We start from the raw sequence: 14363 nt of genomic DNA, 5'->3' as shown, positions 1-14363 counted from the left end.
AATTCGCACTGGCATACTGTCAGTCAACTTCTGTTTTGTTCCCTGAGCCACTTGGTTATCACTTTTGCCTTATGGCAAGGTGCTCCACCATGCTGGAAAAGGCATTGTCCATCACCAAACTACTGTTGGATGGTTGGGAGAAGTTGCTCTTGGAGGATGTTTTGGTATCATTCTCTAATCATGGCTGTGTTCTTAGGCAAAATTGTGAGTGAGCCCACTCAAAGCAACCCCACACATGAATGGTCTTGGGATGCTTTACTGTTGGCATGACACAGGACTTTTGGTAGCTCTCAACTGTTGTTCTCTGGACAAGCGTTTTTCCAGATGCCCCAAACAGTCTGAAAGGAGATTCATCAGAAAAAATTACTTTACCCCAGTCCTCAGCAGTTCAATTGCTGTACCTTTTGCAGAATATAAGTCTGTCCCTGATGTTTTTCCTGGAGAGAAGTGGCTTCTTTGCTGCCCTTCTTGACACCAGGCCATCCTCCAAAAGTCTTTGCCTCACTGTGCGTGCAGATGCACTCACACCGGCCTACTGCCGTTCCTGAGCAGGCTCTGCACTGGTGGTGCCACTATCCTGCAGCTGAATCAACTTTAGGAGACTGTCCTGGCGCTTGAATTTCTTGATGATCCGATTAAATGGTTGATTTAGGTGCAATCTTAATAGTTATAGCAGCAATATCCTTGCCTGTGGAGCCCTTTTTGTGCAAAGCAATGATGACTGCACGTGTTTCCTTGAAGGTAACCATGGTTAACAGAGGAAGAACAATGATTTCAAGCAACATGTGACCGAGTGATCTCCACCCTTGTCCTTGTCAACACTCTCACCTGTGTTAACAAGAGAATCACTGATATTATGACAGCTGGTCCTTTTGTGGCAGGGCTGAAATGCAGTAGAAATGTTTTTTGGGGATTAAGTTCATTGTCATGGCAAAGAGGGACTTTGCGATTAATTGCAGTTCATCTGATCACGCTTTATGGCATTCTGGAGTATATGCAAATTGCCATCATAAAAACTGAGGCAGCAGACTTTGTGAAAATGTATATTTGTGCCATTCTCAAAACTTTTGGCCAAGGCTGTAGTTCTCTTCTAATATGAGTGTGTTTCTTGAGTGTTCTTTTCTTCCTTCTCCACTGTCCTGCTCCTGCCTTGGGCTTGTTGACAAAATCTGGATGGCCTGGAGTTGGGGTATATAGAAGGAAGGCCCATTGCATCCTAGGACCTGAAAGTTTCTGTTTGGTGCCCGGTTCTCTCGGAACTATCTATACCCCATGGTTAATCCTGTGGAGCATATGGACCTCGAAGAAACAGAGTTAACAATGGTAAGTCTACCATAACTCCTGATTTTTCTTTTTATCCTGAAGTAGTGCTTGGATTAAACACTTTTATTACTTACATTTATTATTACAGTGAAGTGACTATTTTTATTACATGTGTTTTAAGGCCCATACACACTTGACGATGCACACGTCGTTAACGACTTCCCTTGAACTTCCCTTGAACAGCTGAGCAAACGACATGAGCATACACACTACCAACGACCAAAGAGCATTCATCGTTGAAGCATCCAAGCTGAACAGTTTATTAAACTAATGAGCTGGGAACAGGGCTGGTGAACAGTGGCTTGGTCGTTGGTCGTTCACACCATACACATTCAACGACGTCTCTGGTCGGTAACGACCATAGTGGAAATTGAGCATACATGCTCCACAGATAAGCGAGGGTCGTTAACGTCCCGCGGGGCCGCGCATCGGTGGTCGTCGGATGCATACACACTTGACGATATAATGAGCGACGTCGTTGATGAGGGCTGAAATGAACGACGTCGCTCATTTTATCGTCAAGTGTGTATGGGCCTTTAGAGTGAAGTGACAAAGACTGTTTATTATATTTGTCACTTTTGTTTATTAGAAATGTTTTATTACATTAGATTAAATGAACATTCACCGCATAAGCGCACCTGGAAAGTGCACAATGCATCCCATTGTAGTTACAGAAGCAGGGCTTCCTCTGGAGCATCTCTGAGCTCTCCACTCCATCACTTTTTTTTTTTTTTTGCTTCTAATGATCCCATCCCCAAATATTAAATCTCATTTCTCCATCTTTCTACTAAAGTGCAAAACTAGGTTACAATTAGTCTGAACTTGGCAAGGTAAAACCACTCGTATGTCTAATTCCTCCAAATTACCTATGAAATAACTGCCCAGCACAGGACATTATATCATTTTTTAAGAGAACAACCTCGACTGTACACTTCCTGTTTAAGTAAGCAGGAAGGGCATGTGGAGGGGCTTTGACAACTCTGCTCTCTATAAAAACAGCAGTTTCACTCAATGCCATTTCAACAAAATTCTTTATAGGCTGTAAATGTTAGTATCACTATTTTAACATCCATGGAACATAAACTGGAAATATGTTACATTTTAAATGGCTTATCAGCAAATGATCACTCCTTTATAAATGTATATGAATTGATCTTATTGTGAATGAATGTCCATTGTGGGATTGAGCACAAATACTGTGATTATAATATAGTTTGCTTTGTGTACGTAAAATTGTTCAAGTTCCCATAATAGCCGTGTTCAGACTACTCTCTTTCCAACCCCAGTTCCTATCTGTGCTGAAGATAATGGATTATAGCCTTCTAGTGGGACTACATGATGTGGATCGGGCAGAGCAGGAGGAAATGGAAGTTGAGGAACGGGCAGAGGAAGAGGAGTGTGAAGATGGTTCTGGGAATCCCATTTGCTCATATGGCACTCCCCCAGATAGCCCTGGTAATCTACTTAACTTCCCTCGATTCTTTGGGCCAGGAGAGTTTGACCCGTCCGTGGATGTTTATGCAATGAAGAGCCATGACAGTGAGTACAAAAATGCTTACTAGAGAGATCCAAAGGAACAGAAATGTAAGCTTAGGGATGAGTAGAGAAGGTGATACAACAATTATGTCAATGTTTTGATTGTCTAATCTAAAGCATTGTGGTTCATTGTACATGGGCAGGTCTGTATTTACAGTTCTATGGTTCTCCTATTGGACAGAACCAAATGCCAGCTTTTGAAAATTGAAAACCAGTAAAAGGTGAACAAGTACATGTGTTAATGTATGCACACACAATGTCCACATTACACTGATTGGCCAGATTATTATGACCACCGGCCTAGTACTTCGTTGGGCCACCTTTTACCCTTAATACGTCTTGGATCGTACTAACTGTTTGTTTGTTTGTTTTGTGGGAATATTAGCTCAAATACAATGAAGTGCACCTCGGTAACATTGTTTTACCAGCCTGAAGAATTGTGACGTTGCAAGAAGGATCCATGCTTTTGTGCAATTGTCTGCATTTCCTCAACCTACCATCTGCCTGGTGTAATTGAAAATGTTATTAGTCAGACCACAGTAATTTACTGTCCAATTCCTATGTTCCTGAGCAAACTGGAGGCATTTCACCCAGTTTGCAGCAGACATCAGTGATGTATGGACAGGCCTTCTGCTTCTGTAGCCTATGCGATGTATTGTGTGATGCACTGTTGGCTGAGAGGCCATCTGAATTGGGCCCTGATTCAGAGTACCTAGAATTTGATACACTGTTGAATGACACTAGGCCTAAACAAGACTGCCCACTCTCTTCTGTTTGAGCATCCAGTTTCCGTTTACAACCACAGGCCTTGCGCTCAGACCCAGTATTTTGTCTGATGGCCCATGCTGTGTACACTCTAACAACTTCAGCACTCTAATAATTCATCAGTTTGGCTAATTCATGCCACTTTTCAAGTCCATCAGATCATGTTATTTACCCATTATTTCATGAGTGATACATGTCATTGGTCTCTGCATACCTTCCCTTTGCCATTATTATACAGATTCAGACATCCTGCTTCAGTATTATTTGCGGAAAAGCTACTTTGCATAAAACTGTCTGGTGGTCATAATAATTTTGCCACTCAAGTGTGCAGTATATCCAACTTGGTTCACACAATAAATATGTGCCAGTTATATACTCTGTTATGCACTACACATTATGTGAACACGCTCTAAATCAGAGCTGGCCAAACCAGTCCTGGAGATCTACCAACAGTTAACATTTTCCAGACCACCTAGCTGGGGCACAGGTGTAGTCATTACTAATTAAGATGTGCTGCATTCATTCCTAACTGAAAATTCTACAGATCTCCAGGAGGCCTGGAAAACATGAACTGTTGGTAGATCTCTCGGACTGGATTGGCAAGCCCTGCACTAAATGATCTTTCTCATCTAACTTATTAGTGTAACTGGAAAAACAGACATTTGCCAGACTTCTATGTATGTATGAAGAGCTAACATGGAGAGGCAGGCTCCCACCTGATGACACCCATCAAGTGGGAGCTGTGCAAGGTGATAAACGAACCAGCCAATCAGCTCCAACATGTAAATTAACAGCTAGGAGCTGATTCGCTGGTGCATTTATCACCTTGCACATATCACTGGTTTATCACTTCCTTATGCCTTCTCCAGGTTAATACCTTTGCCCCTAAGTGTGTGTGATCCTCAAGTGTTTAAAATGTTCATACCACAAAAAAAATTATATTCTGAAAGAAAATAACAAATTACATATTAGACATGCCATGCCATGCCATGCCATGGTTATACATTTCTGAGCAAAGTAATTTCTGAGCAATAATAATATAAATGGTTAATGCAGCAGTTAAACAAGAATAGTGTCAATGGAATAGTGTCTTTAGAATGTCTATGGAAGTTTTTCATGAACAGCCCTGTTTGTAAATAAGCTTATCCCTGGCCACCATATCCATTGCATACGTAAGAAGCTTACTGAAACCAGTTATCCCATGAATGTATCTCCAAATATGTGCTTCTGGGGCCAGGAGTGGAGTGTAGTAAGTGCTGGAGGAGCAGAAGAGAGAAGGGGAGAGGAGCTGTGCATGATAGTGTGTGTTTTTGGCTTAAAAGTATTGCTTGCTTTTTGTAATTGCACGTAATACATCTAATATTGTTAGAATATAATCTTGGATGTGCATTATACAATATATGCTTTTAAGGTCACACTCATTGGAAATTCCGTTAGTACATAAACCCTGTGATGCTGAATGACCACTCAGAGCGGAGATGACAGACGTGATGTTTGCCTGCATACGGCTGATCTCTCATTGATTTCTTCAGCTCCTGTAAATAAATGGCGCAAACAGCCGCAGCAGGAATTAAACATTGTGGAGTATGGTTGGTAGTGTATATACTGTAAGGTAGCGCAAGTGTGGGCAAAATAATTTGGTGGCTGTTGTATTACATGTAGATGTGGGTATGTTATAGAAGTGAATAGTGTATACTGTAGATGAGCAGAATTTTATAAAGAAAGTACTGTACTATACTGGAGCCCCTACTTTAAAGGGAAAAAAAAGAAAGTTTGAGCACAACATCAGTTCATAGAACCCTACATTTTCTGATATACTACATATCTGTGTTACCCCTGTCTGTCTACCCCTCCCCTTTAGATTGTAAGCTCTCACGAGCAGGGCCCTCTTCCCTCATGTGCTTATCCTTTCTTACTTTAATAATCTTCAACTGCACCAAATCCATCAGTCTTCTGCCACCTGATACTTATTCCAGTGTCATCTGCTAATGTAACTGTTTATTTACCCTGTACTTGTCCTATACTGTCATCAACTGTAAGTTACTGTTTTCATGTTTGATTATTTGTTTATGTACTCTGTAATTGGGCGCTGCGGAACCCTTGTGGCGCCATATAAATAAAGGATGATAATAATAATAATAATCTATAGTACAGTATATATGATCTGTAAAAAAAAAAAAAAAAGCAAAGTAGTACATCCATTTTTAAAAGATTCTGCTTAGGTAGTGAGAGAGCGTCTACAATAAAATAGTACAAATTGATACACTGTGAAATCTATTAGAGTATTGGGTTTAAACACTTCCGTGGAGATGACATATCTGTTTGGCAGTGTTCAGACTGTCCCTTCTATGACACTCGCATCTACTTCCCTGCACCCTCTACTTGTCTCTACTCCCATTTATCTAACAACCCCCTGCCTTCTGTCTGGAATTTGCAATGCTACCTAAAGCACTTTTCCTAAACGGAGTTTATGATCTTTCTCATATCAGCCCTCCAGCTTCGCAGCGCACTTCCAGTCCCTTGTCTCCTCCTCTTTCTAAACATTGCCAGAATACTCCCCTTTCGCACTTGGTACATAACCAAAAACCCTTATCCATTCTCTCATTAGGACTAATGTAGAGCTGGACACATTTTGCACAAAGAACAGAGGGTTAAAATGTGCTAATACTAACATTTTACAATATTCTAATTATTTACAATTTAATTCTTTAAGTTTTATATACTTAAGACAATCTAGCACAAATATAACCAGGTCAGATTTGCTGTTCCCACTACAATTCTGGTGCTATAGATGCTAATGTTAAAGCGGCAATCAGCGTTAAGGCATTGTGAGCATCTGCATTTTATATTCCGTATGATGGGTGCATATGCGTCATTTTAAACCCTTGAATTTGACATCACACCAGATAGGTAAGACATACAAGATCACAGAAAACATTACATGTAACAGTAGTGGTATCTAGCTGATAGCCTGCACATTACAGTATGGGAAGAAGGAGACCCCTCAAAGTCACATTTGTGGACCATCCGGTATGGGTTAGGTCAGTCATTCAGTGGTTCTCAAAGTGTGTGTAGTGTTGCGACTTAGTGCTTAGTGTGTTACGCAGAAATGGGCCTTCACTGTCTCCTTGCACTGGATCTGGCTTTCATGTAAGTATGCCACCAGAGTCCAGGCAATCAGCAGAGCTAGGGGCGGAGAGTTTGATTTCTTGCTCCCCCTCCACACCCTGGATACAGGGCGTATCTGGGGTGGAGAGAGTGACTTCATACCCTTCACCCCTCTCCACTGACTACATCTGGTACAGTTGTCAGCCTGGTGCCACGTTCTGACCACAAGTGTCCTCTGCCTCCTGGCTTCCATTAGGTCGGGGTCACAGAGGAACTGCACCAAGCAGGAATGCAGCCGTCACTGCAAACTCACCAGTCATGGAGGTAAGTGAGAGAACAGGGGAGGGCAGAAGTTTATATGTTAGACTCTGGGAGTGTATATTTCTTTTTCATCCACTAGGGGACACTGGAGTCCTATACAGTAGGGGTGTGAAGCTTACAACCAGAGGTGTGGCACAATCTAAAATTAGCATTGTCTGCACAGCCGGCTCCTCCCCCTTCACATCCCTCCTCCCTCAGTTTGAAAAATTGTGCTGGAGGTACAGCACGTGGGAGCACTGAGTTCCTAAATTATAGTAAGAAATACATGTGCTGCGTCTCCCTAATGAAAAGGAGGACAAAGCCTGATAATAATTGAGAGACAAAGAACCCTTTTGAAGGGACCTGCATCTCTCACAGGAGATCCTCTTCAGACTCTGACAAAAGAGGTTTTCAAGTACCAAGAGGTCTGTGAGTACTGGTGGTTATAGGGCCAAATAGCATTAGGTTTATTTTTTTATTTATAGTTATAGTTTCCTATTACAAGGCATGACTTTATTAGAGCTCTGTGGCAGTTGCTTACTAATATGACAGGCGCCGCTATAGTTAATTGTACAGGTGTTATAGTTAATAACTGAACAGATCCCCACAGCGGCGCGCCGGCCAGCGGTCACAGTGTGGGGCAGGACAGTATCCCCTGTCAGCAGGCGCCGCTACGTGACCTGGGGAGAGGGGTCCCGGCGCACGCCGATCAGCTGAGACAGGACAGTGAGTTAGTGCCGCCAGCTGAGGAGATCCCTCAGCCGCGTGTGGGGCCGGCCAGCGGGGATCGGGAGCGCACAGTAGAGAGCGCGCTCTGTGGCAGAAGAGGAGGGAGCGCAGGCATTAGCGCCAGGGCTTCTTTTTACATAGCAACACATAGTGAATAAAATGAGATATTTCACCTGAGTGATATGAAGTGTCCAAAATATTTCAGAGGCGGCCATCTTAGTGTTTCACAGACAGGCTCCAAATCTAAGGGGCATGGATGAGTCCTTCCCCCCCCCCCCCCTTTTTAGATGAGAACAGGAGGGATTTTTAGCTCCCTCTGCTGGTGAAACTTAGATATCAGAGGGATTTTTATTATAGTAAAAGACTCCCTTTGCTGGTGAAATTTATATAATAGTACTATGAGGATTTCCTGAAAAATGGATTATTGTTTATATTTTCTAAGGAATTCTATTGCAAAGATCCTGAAGAAAATACGCGGAAGCGAGTGAATACCAACTTTACCATCGTAACTGACTTACAGTTGGATGTGTGAGGTTTGCAGGTCGGCTGGTGTTAAAATTTATTTATTTAAATTTTTCTTTTCTTCTCTTTCTATTCCATTTAAGAGACGGAAGAGTCACCAGCCAGGCAATACCGATACCTTTGCTTCCGCCATCTGTCAGTCTCCGGCACCAACCAAGACGAAATGTAACAAGAGGAGCACGCGGGTATGGCAGCTCCGGGGTGTGCGTTTCTGCTTAGACAAGGACACGTCACCTGGGAGCAGTGCTCTGTCTAGGTCATGGGAAGAAAACCTTACAGATAGAATCTCCAAGGAGATGGTGGAATCGTGCAAGCGGCAATCAGAATGGGCTGCGGGATTCTCAGAGCCGATGGAGACTTCCTCATCAGGTTAACACCGCCCGCACAAGCAGTAACGAATGCGCACAAGGCAGTTAAAAGACCTCTTCCTGTTGTACCAGAATCAGAGGAGGAAGAGGGTCTTATTATTGATACAGAGGAAGGTGAGTTGATGAATCTAACCTAGACGCCGATTCTCCGGAAGAGGACAAGGCAATCTCGGGTCTTGATTCTAAAATTGACGCGGTAAAAGAGATCCTAAACTTTAAAGTAGAAGAAGTTACGGAGCCAGGGGATTTCAAATTATTCGAATCCCAACAACCGCGTTCAGCAGTGTGTCCCATTCCTAAATCTCTCCAATCTCAAATGGAGGAGGCTTGGAAGCAACCTGTTAAACGCTTTAAATTTCAGAAGAGGTTTCAAGTAACTTATCCTTTACCGAAGGGTGGAATTGATAAGTGGGAGACTCCACCGGTAGTAGATGCTTCCCTAGGTAGTTTGTCAAAAAAGACAATCTTACCTATACCTAATGTGATGACTTTACAGGATGCTTCAGTTAGTAAGGTTGACTTAGCTTTAAAGTCAATTTTTGTAGCAGCTGGTGCAGCACAGAGAACTACGGTCGTCTGCGCTTGGGTTAACAAGGCCATGGGAGCATGGTCTGGACGTGTAGGGTACAGGCTATTGAGGAGGAAAATAGTTTGGAAGAAATTACCCACCTGGCGGAACACATTCGAGAATCAGCTTCATACTTGTGTCAAGCCTCTAAGGATATTCGCAGGATAGCATTGCGCATCTCTGCATCAGTCATATCGGCTAGACGGATTTTATGGCTCAGAGAATGGCGAGAAGACTCTGACACCAAGAGGGCGGAAGAATCCATCCCCTTTGGGGGTGAGATGCTCTTCGATCCAGAGTTGGACAAGTGGATTTTGCAAGCTACAGCAGGGAAGTCCACTTTTCTGCCTACTCCTTATACGAGATAGATCGCAGTCCTTTAGAGCCCGAGGAAGAGGTTTCGGTACACAAGTACGTGGGGGCAGAGGTAGAGGCCGCTTACAGGCAGCAGCCAGAAAGCAGGATAAATCTGCTGACAAGACCGCGGCAGGACGGTCTCCCGGCTCATCTGGGATCCCCCTTGGTGGGCGCACGTCTGGAAGGTTTTCGGGACATCTGGGCCAACACCTCACCAGAACTTTGGATAAACTACCTAATCTCCTAGGGGTACAAAAACAGTCCGTTTTTTTTACAGCGGGATTGCCTCGGTGCCCTCAGAAAGCAAAAGCACTACTGACAGCAATTCAAAAATTGCTACGGTCAGAGGTCATTATTCTGGTTCCCGCCTCTCAGAGAGGAACGGATTTCTATTCCAATCTTTTTGTCGTGCCAAAACCAGACGGGACGGTCAGGCCGATACTCAATTTAAAAGTTTTAAACCAGTTTCTAAGGGTATACAAATTTAAGATGGAATCAATCCAGTCGGTCATTGAAGGCTTAGAACAAGGCGAGTTCATGGTATCCATGGACATAAAGGATGCATATCCCAATCTGGGCCCCTCACCAGGCTTACTTAAGGTTCGCACGGGTGACGGATCACTACCAATTCAGGGCCTTGCCGTTCGGTCTATCATCGGCCCCAAGAATCTTTCCGAAGATCATGGCAATCATGGTTGCAGAATCGAGACTGTTGAGGGTCACGATTAGACCTTATCTAGGCGATATACTAATCAAGGCATGCTCTCGGGAACAGTTGATCGAGGATGTTCAGACATCTCATCAATTTCTCATTCAACATGGGTGGATTGTGAATTTCCAGAGATCCAACCTCATGCCAACTCAACGGATTCAATTCCTCGGTCTCATCTTGGACACGGTACATTTTGAGAGTATTCGTATCAGAGAACAAGGTCCAGGACCTACGGAGATTAGTGGCTCAGGTACGGAGGTCACACACGGTTTCTCTACATCTCTGTGTGCAACTTCTCGGGAAGATGGTGGCGTCTTTCGAAGCTCTCCAGTACGGCAGACTTCATACCCGACCAATACAGATGAACCTCATTGCTCAGGGAACAGGGTCACACTGGCTTCTACATCGAAGAATCCGACTTCCACCGCGCATACGAGCCTCCTTAATTTGGTGGTCCTTGCACAGGAATCTCGCAGCAGGCAAGAGATTCAGCATTTGGGATTGGAGGATCCTGACAAGACGCCAGTCCCAGAGGTTGGGGTGCAGTCTTAGAGGAGCATCAGTTTCAGAGCAGATGGACGCTACTGCAGAACAAACTACCCATAAACATTCTCGAACTAAGAGCAGTTTACAATGCACTTCTCTTAGCCGAAGACCTAGTCATGGGTCAACACATAAAGATACAGTCGGACAATGTCGCGACGATGGCATACATAGACCGTCAAGGAGGTACAAGGAGCAGGATGGCGTTAAAGGAAGCCACAAAGATCTTGTGGGCAGAAAGGCGAAACATCATCCTCTCGGTAGTGTTTCATTCCAGGTGTGGAGAACTGGGAAGCAGACTATCTCAGTCACCAGGACATGCATCCGCGAGAGAGGTGACTACATCCACGGATTTTCGACAGGGTGGTGAGGAGATGGGGCCTACCTCAAGTCGACCTAATGGCGTCTCGGCAATACCATCAGCTGCCCAGATGTGTGTCCAGGACAAGAGATCCAGTAGCAGAAGGAGTGGACGCATTAACACTTCTTTGGTGTTACAGGAAGGTTTACATTTTTCCACCTTTCCAACTCATACCCAGGGTTCTGAAACGGTTAAAATGAGAACGAGTGTGGGCGATTCTTATCGCACCAGATTGGCCCTGTAGGAGTTGGTACTCAGACCTGCGAGGGTTACTAGCGGAAGATCCTTGGTGGTTACCTCAGAGAGAGGACCTGCTATCTCAGGGACCGTTCCAACACCCAGACCTGAACAGGCTGCATTTAAAGGCGTGGCTATTGAAACCCAGATCTTAAGAAACAGAGGGATACCAAGAATGGCCATTCCTACGATGATTGCCGCTAGGAAGCCGGTCACAGCCATGCACTACTACAGGATTTGGAAGAGATACATGGACTGGTGTCAAGAACGTGGGTGGAATTCGACGAACTTCCACTTATCCAGACTTCTTTTCCTTCAGGCCTGTCTGGAGGTAGGACTGAGGCTGGGCTCTCTGAAGGTTCAAGTTTTGGCGCTCTCCATCCTATTTCAACAGCCGTTAGTATCCTTGCCAGAGGTTCAAACCTTTTTACAGGGGGTTCTGCGGATCCAACCCCCTTTTCGTCCTCCCGCTGCGTCTTGGGACTTAAATTTGGTGTTGGAATTTTGGTGATCACCAACTTTTGAGCCGTTAGCAAGAACAGACCTGAAATATCTCTCTTCGACGGTCACATTATTGCTTGCCTTGGCTTCAGCCAGGCGGGTTTCTGAGTTGGGAGCCTTATCGTGTAGGACTCCCTTTTTAATTTTTTCATGAGGATAGGGCAGAAATCCGTACAAGAGCAGATTTCCTCCCTAAGGTTGTTTCGGGGTTTCACGTAAACCATCCAATTGTGGTCCCATCTTTCCAGGGTCTCGCAGATGGGGACGTGTCCTTGGGGGATCCGGTCTGAAGATCGACACTGTCTAGGTCGACCACTATAGGTTGACAGTCACTAGGTCGACATGGATGGAAGGTCGACAGGGTTTCTAGGTCGACATGTTCTAGGTCGACAGGTCTAAAGGTCGACATGAGTTTTTCAAATTTTTTTCTTTTTTTGAATTTTTTCATACTTAACGATCCACGTGGATTACGATTGTAACGGTAATCTGTGCCGAGCGATGCGGTAGCGGAGCGAAGGCACCATGCCCGAAGCATGGCGAGCGAAGCGTGCCATGCGAGGGGACGCGGTGCACTAATTTGGGATCCCGGTCACTCTACGAAGAAAACAACACACAAAAAAGAATCCTCATGTCGACCTTTAGACCTGTCGACCTAGCACATGTCGACCTAGAAACCCTGTCGACCTTCCATCCATGTCGACCTAGTGACTGTCGACCTAGATACTGTCGATTTGATGAGCCACACCCATCCTTGGATATTGTCCGAGCTTTACGGGTATACGTACAAGTTACGTCGTCCTTCAGAAAGTCGGACCTTTTGTTTGTCTTTATGATAGGATAAAGAAGGGTTGGCCAGCATCTAAGCAGTCTTTGTCTAGATGGATTAGACTTGCCATTCGGCAAGCTTATAATTCCTGTGCAAACAGGTTCCGGTTCAGACGGGTGCTCATACCACCCGATCAGTGGGTGATCTATATACCCAGAAAGACTAAGAAATCTCAATATGTATAGTTTGGAGCAGAGAAGGGAAAGGGGGGACATGATAGAATCTTTCAAATATATCAAGGGTTTTAACAAAGTCCAGGAGGGAAACATTCTCCAAATGAAGAGAAGCAATATGACACGAGGACATGCACTGAGACTGGAGGGGGGGAGGTTCAGGGGAAATTTGCGGAAAAATTATTTCACAGAAAGGGTAGTGGACAAGTGGAATAGCCTCCCATCAGAGGTGGTAGAGGCTAAGACAGTAGAGCAATTTAAACATGCATGGGATAGACATAAGGATATCCTTACAAAGAAATAAGGATCAAATAAGGTTAGTGATACAAAATAATATAAAAAATAAAATAAGGGGCGGACTAGATGGGCCAAGTGGTTCTTATCTGCCGACAAATTCTATGTTTCTATGTTTCTCATGGGCGGCTGCCAGAGGTGCTTCCACTACTCAACTTTACAGAGCGGCAACGTGGTCCTCAGCCCACACGTTCGCGAAATTTTACAAGTTTGATACCTTTGCGTCCGGAGACTCTAAGTTCGGATGTTTAGTTTTGGAGGCCACCGACCGCACTCCCTCCCTGGGGGATAACTTTGGGATGTCCCCTACTGTATAGGACTCCAGTGTCCCCTAGTGGATGAAAGAGAAAAGAGGATTTTGGTACTTACAGATAAATCCATTTCTCTGAATCCTCTAGGGGACACTGGACGCCCGCTTCGGTGCTGTCAACCTGCTGTGTTCAAAGTTCTTGTTCAAACAGTTTGTGCAAACAGTGTTGGGTTTTCTGTTAAGAGTTTCTTAGATGCTGTTTGATATGTTGTACGGTTCGGTTCCTTGCCATGTTCTATAGTATCATGTCCTAATCTCTCAGTCAAATTTTCCAAACTGAGGGAGGAGGGATGTGAAGGGGGAGAAGCCGGCTGTGCAGACAATGCTAATTTTAGATTGTGCCACACCTCCGGTTGCAAGCTTCACACCCCTACTGTATAAGACTTCAGTGTGCCCTAGAGGATTCAGAGAAATGGATTTATCGGTAAGTACCAAAATCCTCTTTTTGTGGTGGGGGGGAAGGTGTGAAGGGTGTTTTTGGCATGGTTACAAAGTCAGGGTAAGCTTAGAGTAACACATAGCAGAGCTGATCCATAATGTATGGGATGGCACTCATTCTTGGCAAAATGGAGAGGGGAAAAAAACCTGACCATGTCAGAGGTATGAACTCAGACAGCATCAGTACATTTTTTTTTCATGTTGCTGAGCAACAATCCAGAGACCATTACAAGGAGGTAGCCACCACAAAGGTATTACAAACTGGAGAGGGGGAGACCAAATTAACTGAATCAACAAGGAGAAACTACTGTGAATTTACACAATCTTGCCTATGGGTCTAAATATTGACTGTAAAGTTAGGTCCATCATTACCAAATAATCGCCTTGTTTCA

The 14363-nt window shown here is 44.3% G+C and overlaps 1 protein-coding gene across 1 annotated transcript in view; it reads left to right on the top strand.

Annotated features, from left to right (window-relative positions):
- Nucleotides 1-14363, top strand: part of PIP4K2B (phosphatidylinositol-5-phosphate 4-kinase type 2 beta) — a 124178-nt gene that overhangs the window by 68610 nt on the left and 41205 nt on the right. The window contains exon 8 of the mRNA XM_063959700.1: nucleotides 2610-2862. Coding sequence (XP_063815770.1) covers nucleotides 2610-2862 — 253 coding nt within the window. The remainder of the gene's footprint in view (nucleotides 1-2609; nucleotides 2863-14363) is intronic.

This window comes from Pseudophryne corroboree, chromosome 3 (genome assembly GCF_028390025.1).
Source record: "Pseudophryne corroboree isolate aPseCor3 chromosome 3, aPseCor3.hap2, whole genome shotgun sequence".
NCBI lineage: Eukaryota > Metazoa > Chordata > Amphibia > Anura > Myobatrachidae > Pseudophryne > Pseudophryne corroboree.
This window is presented reverse-complemented; position numbering and strand designations above follow the sequence as displayed.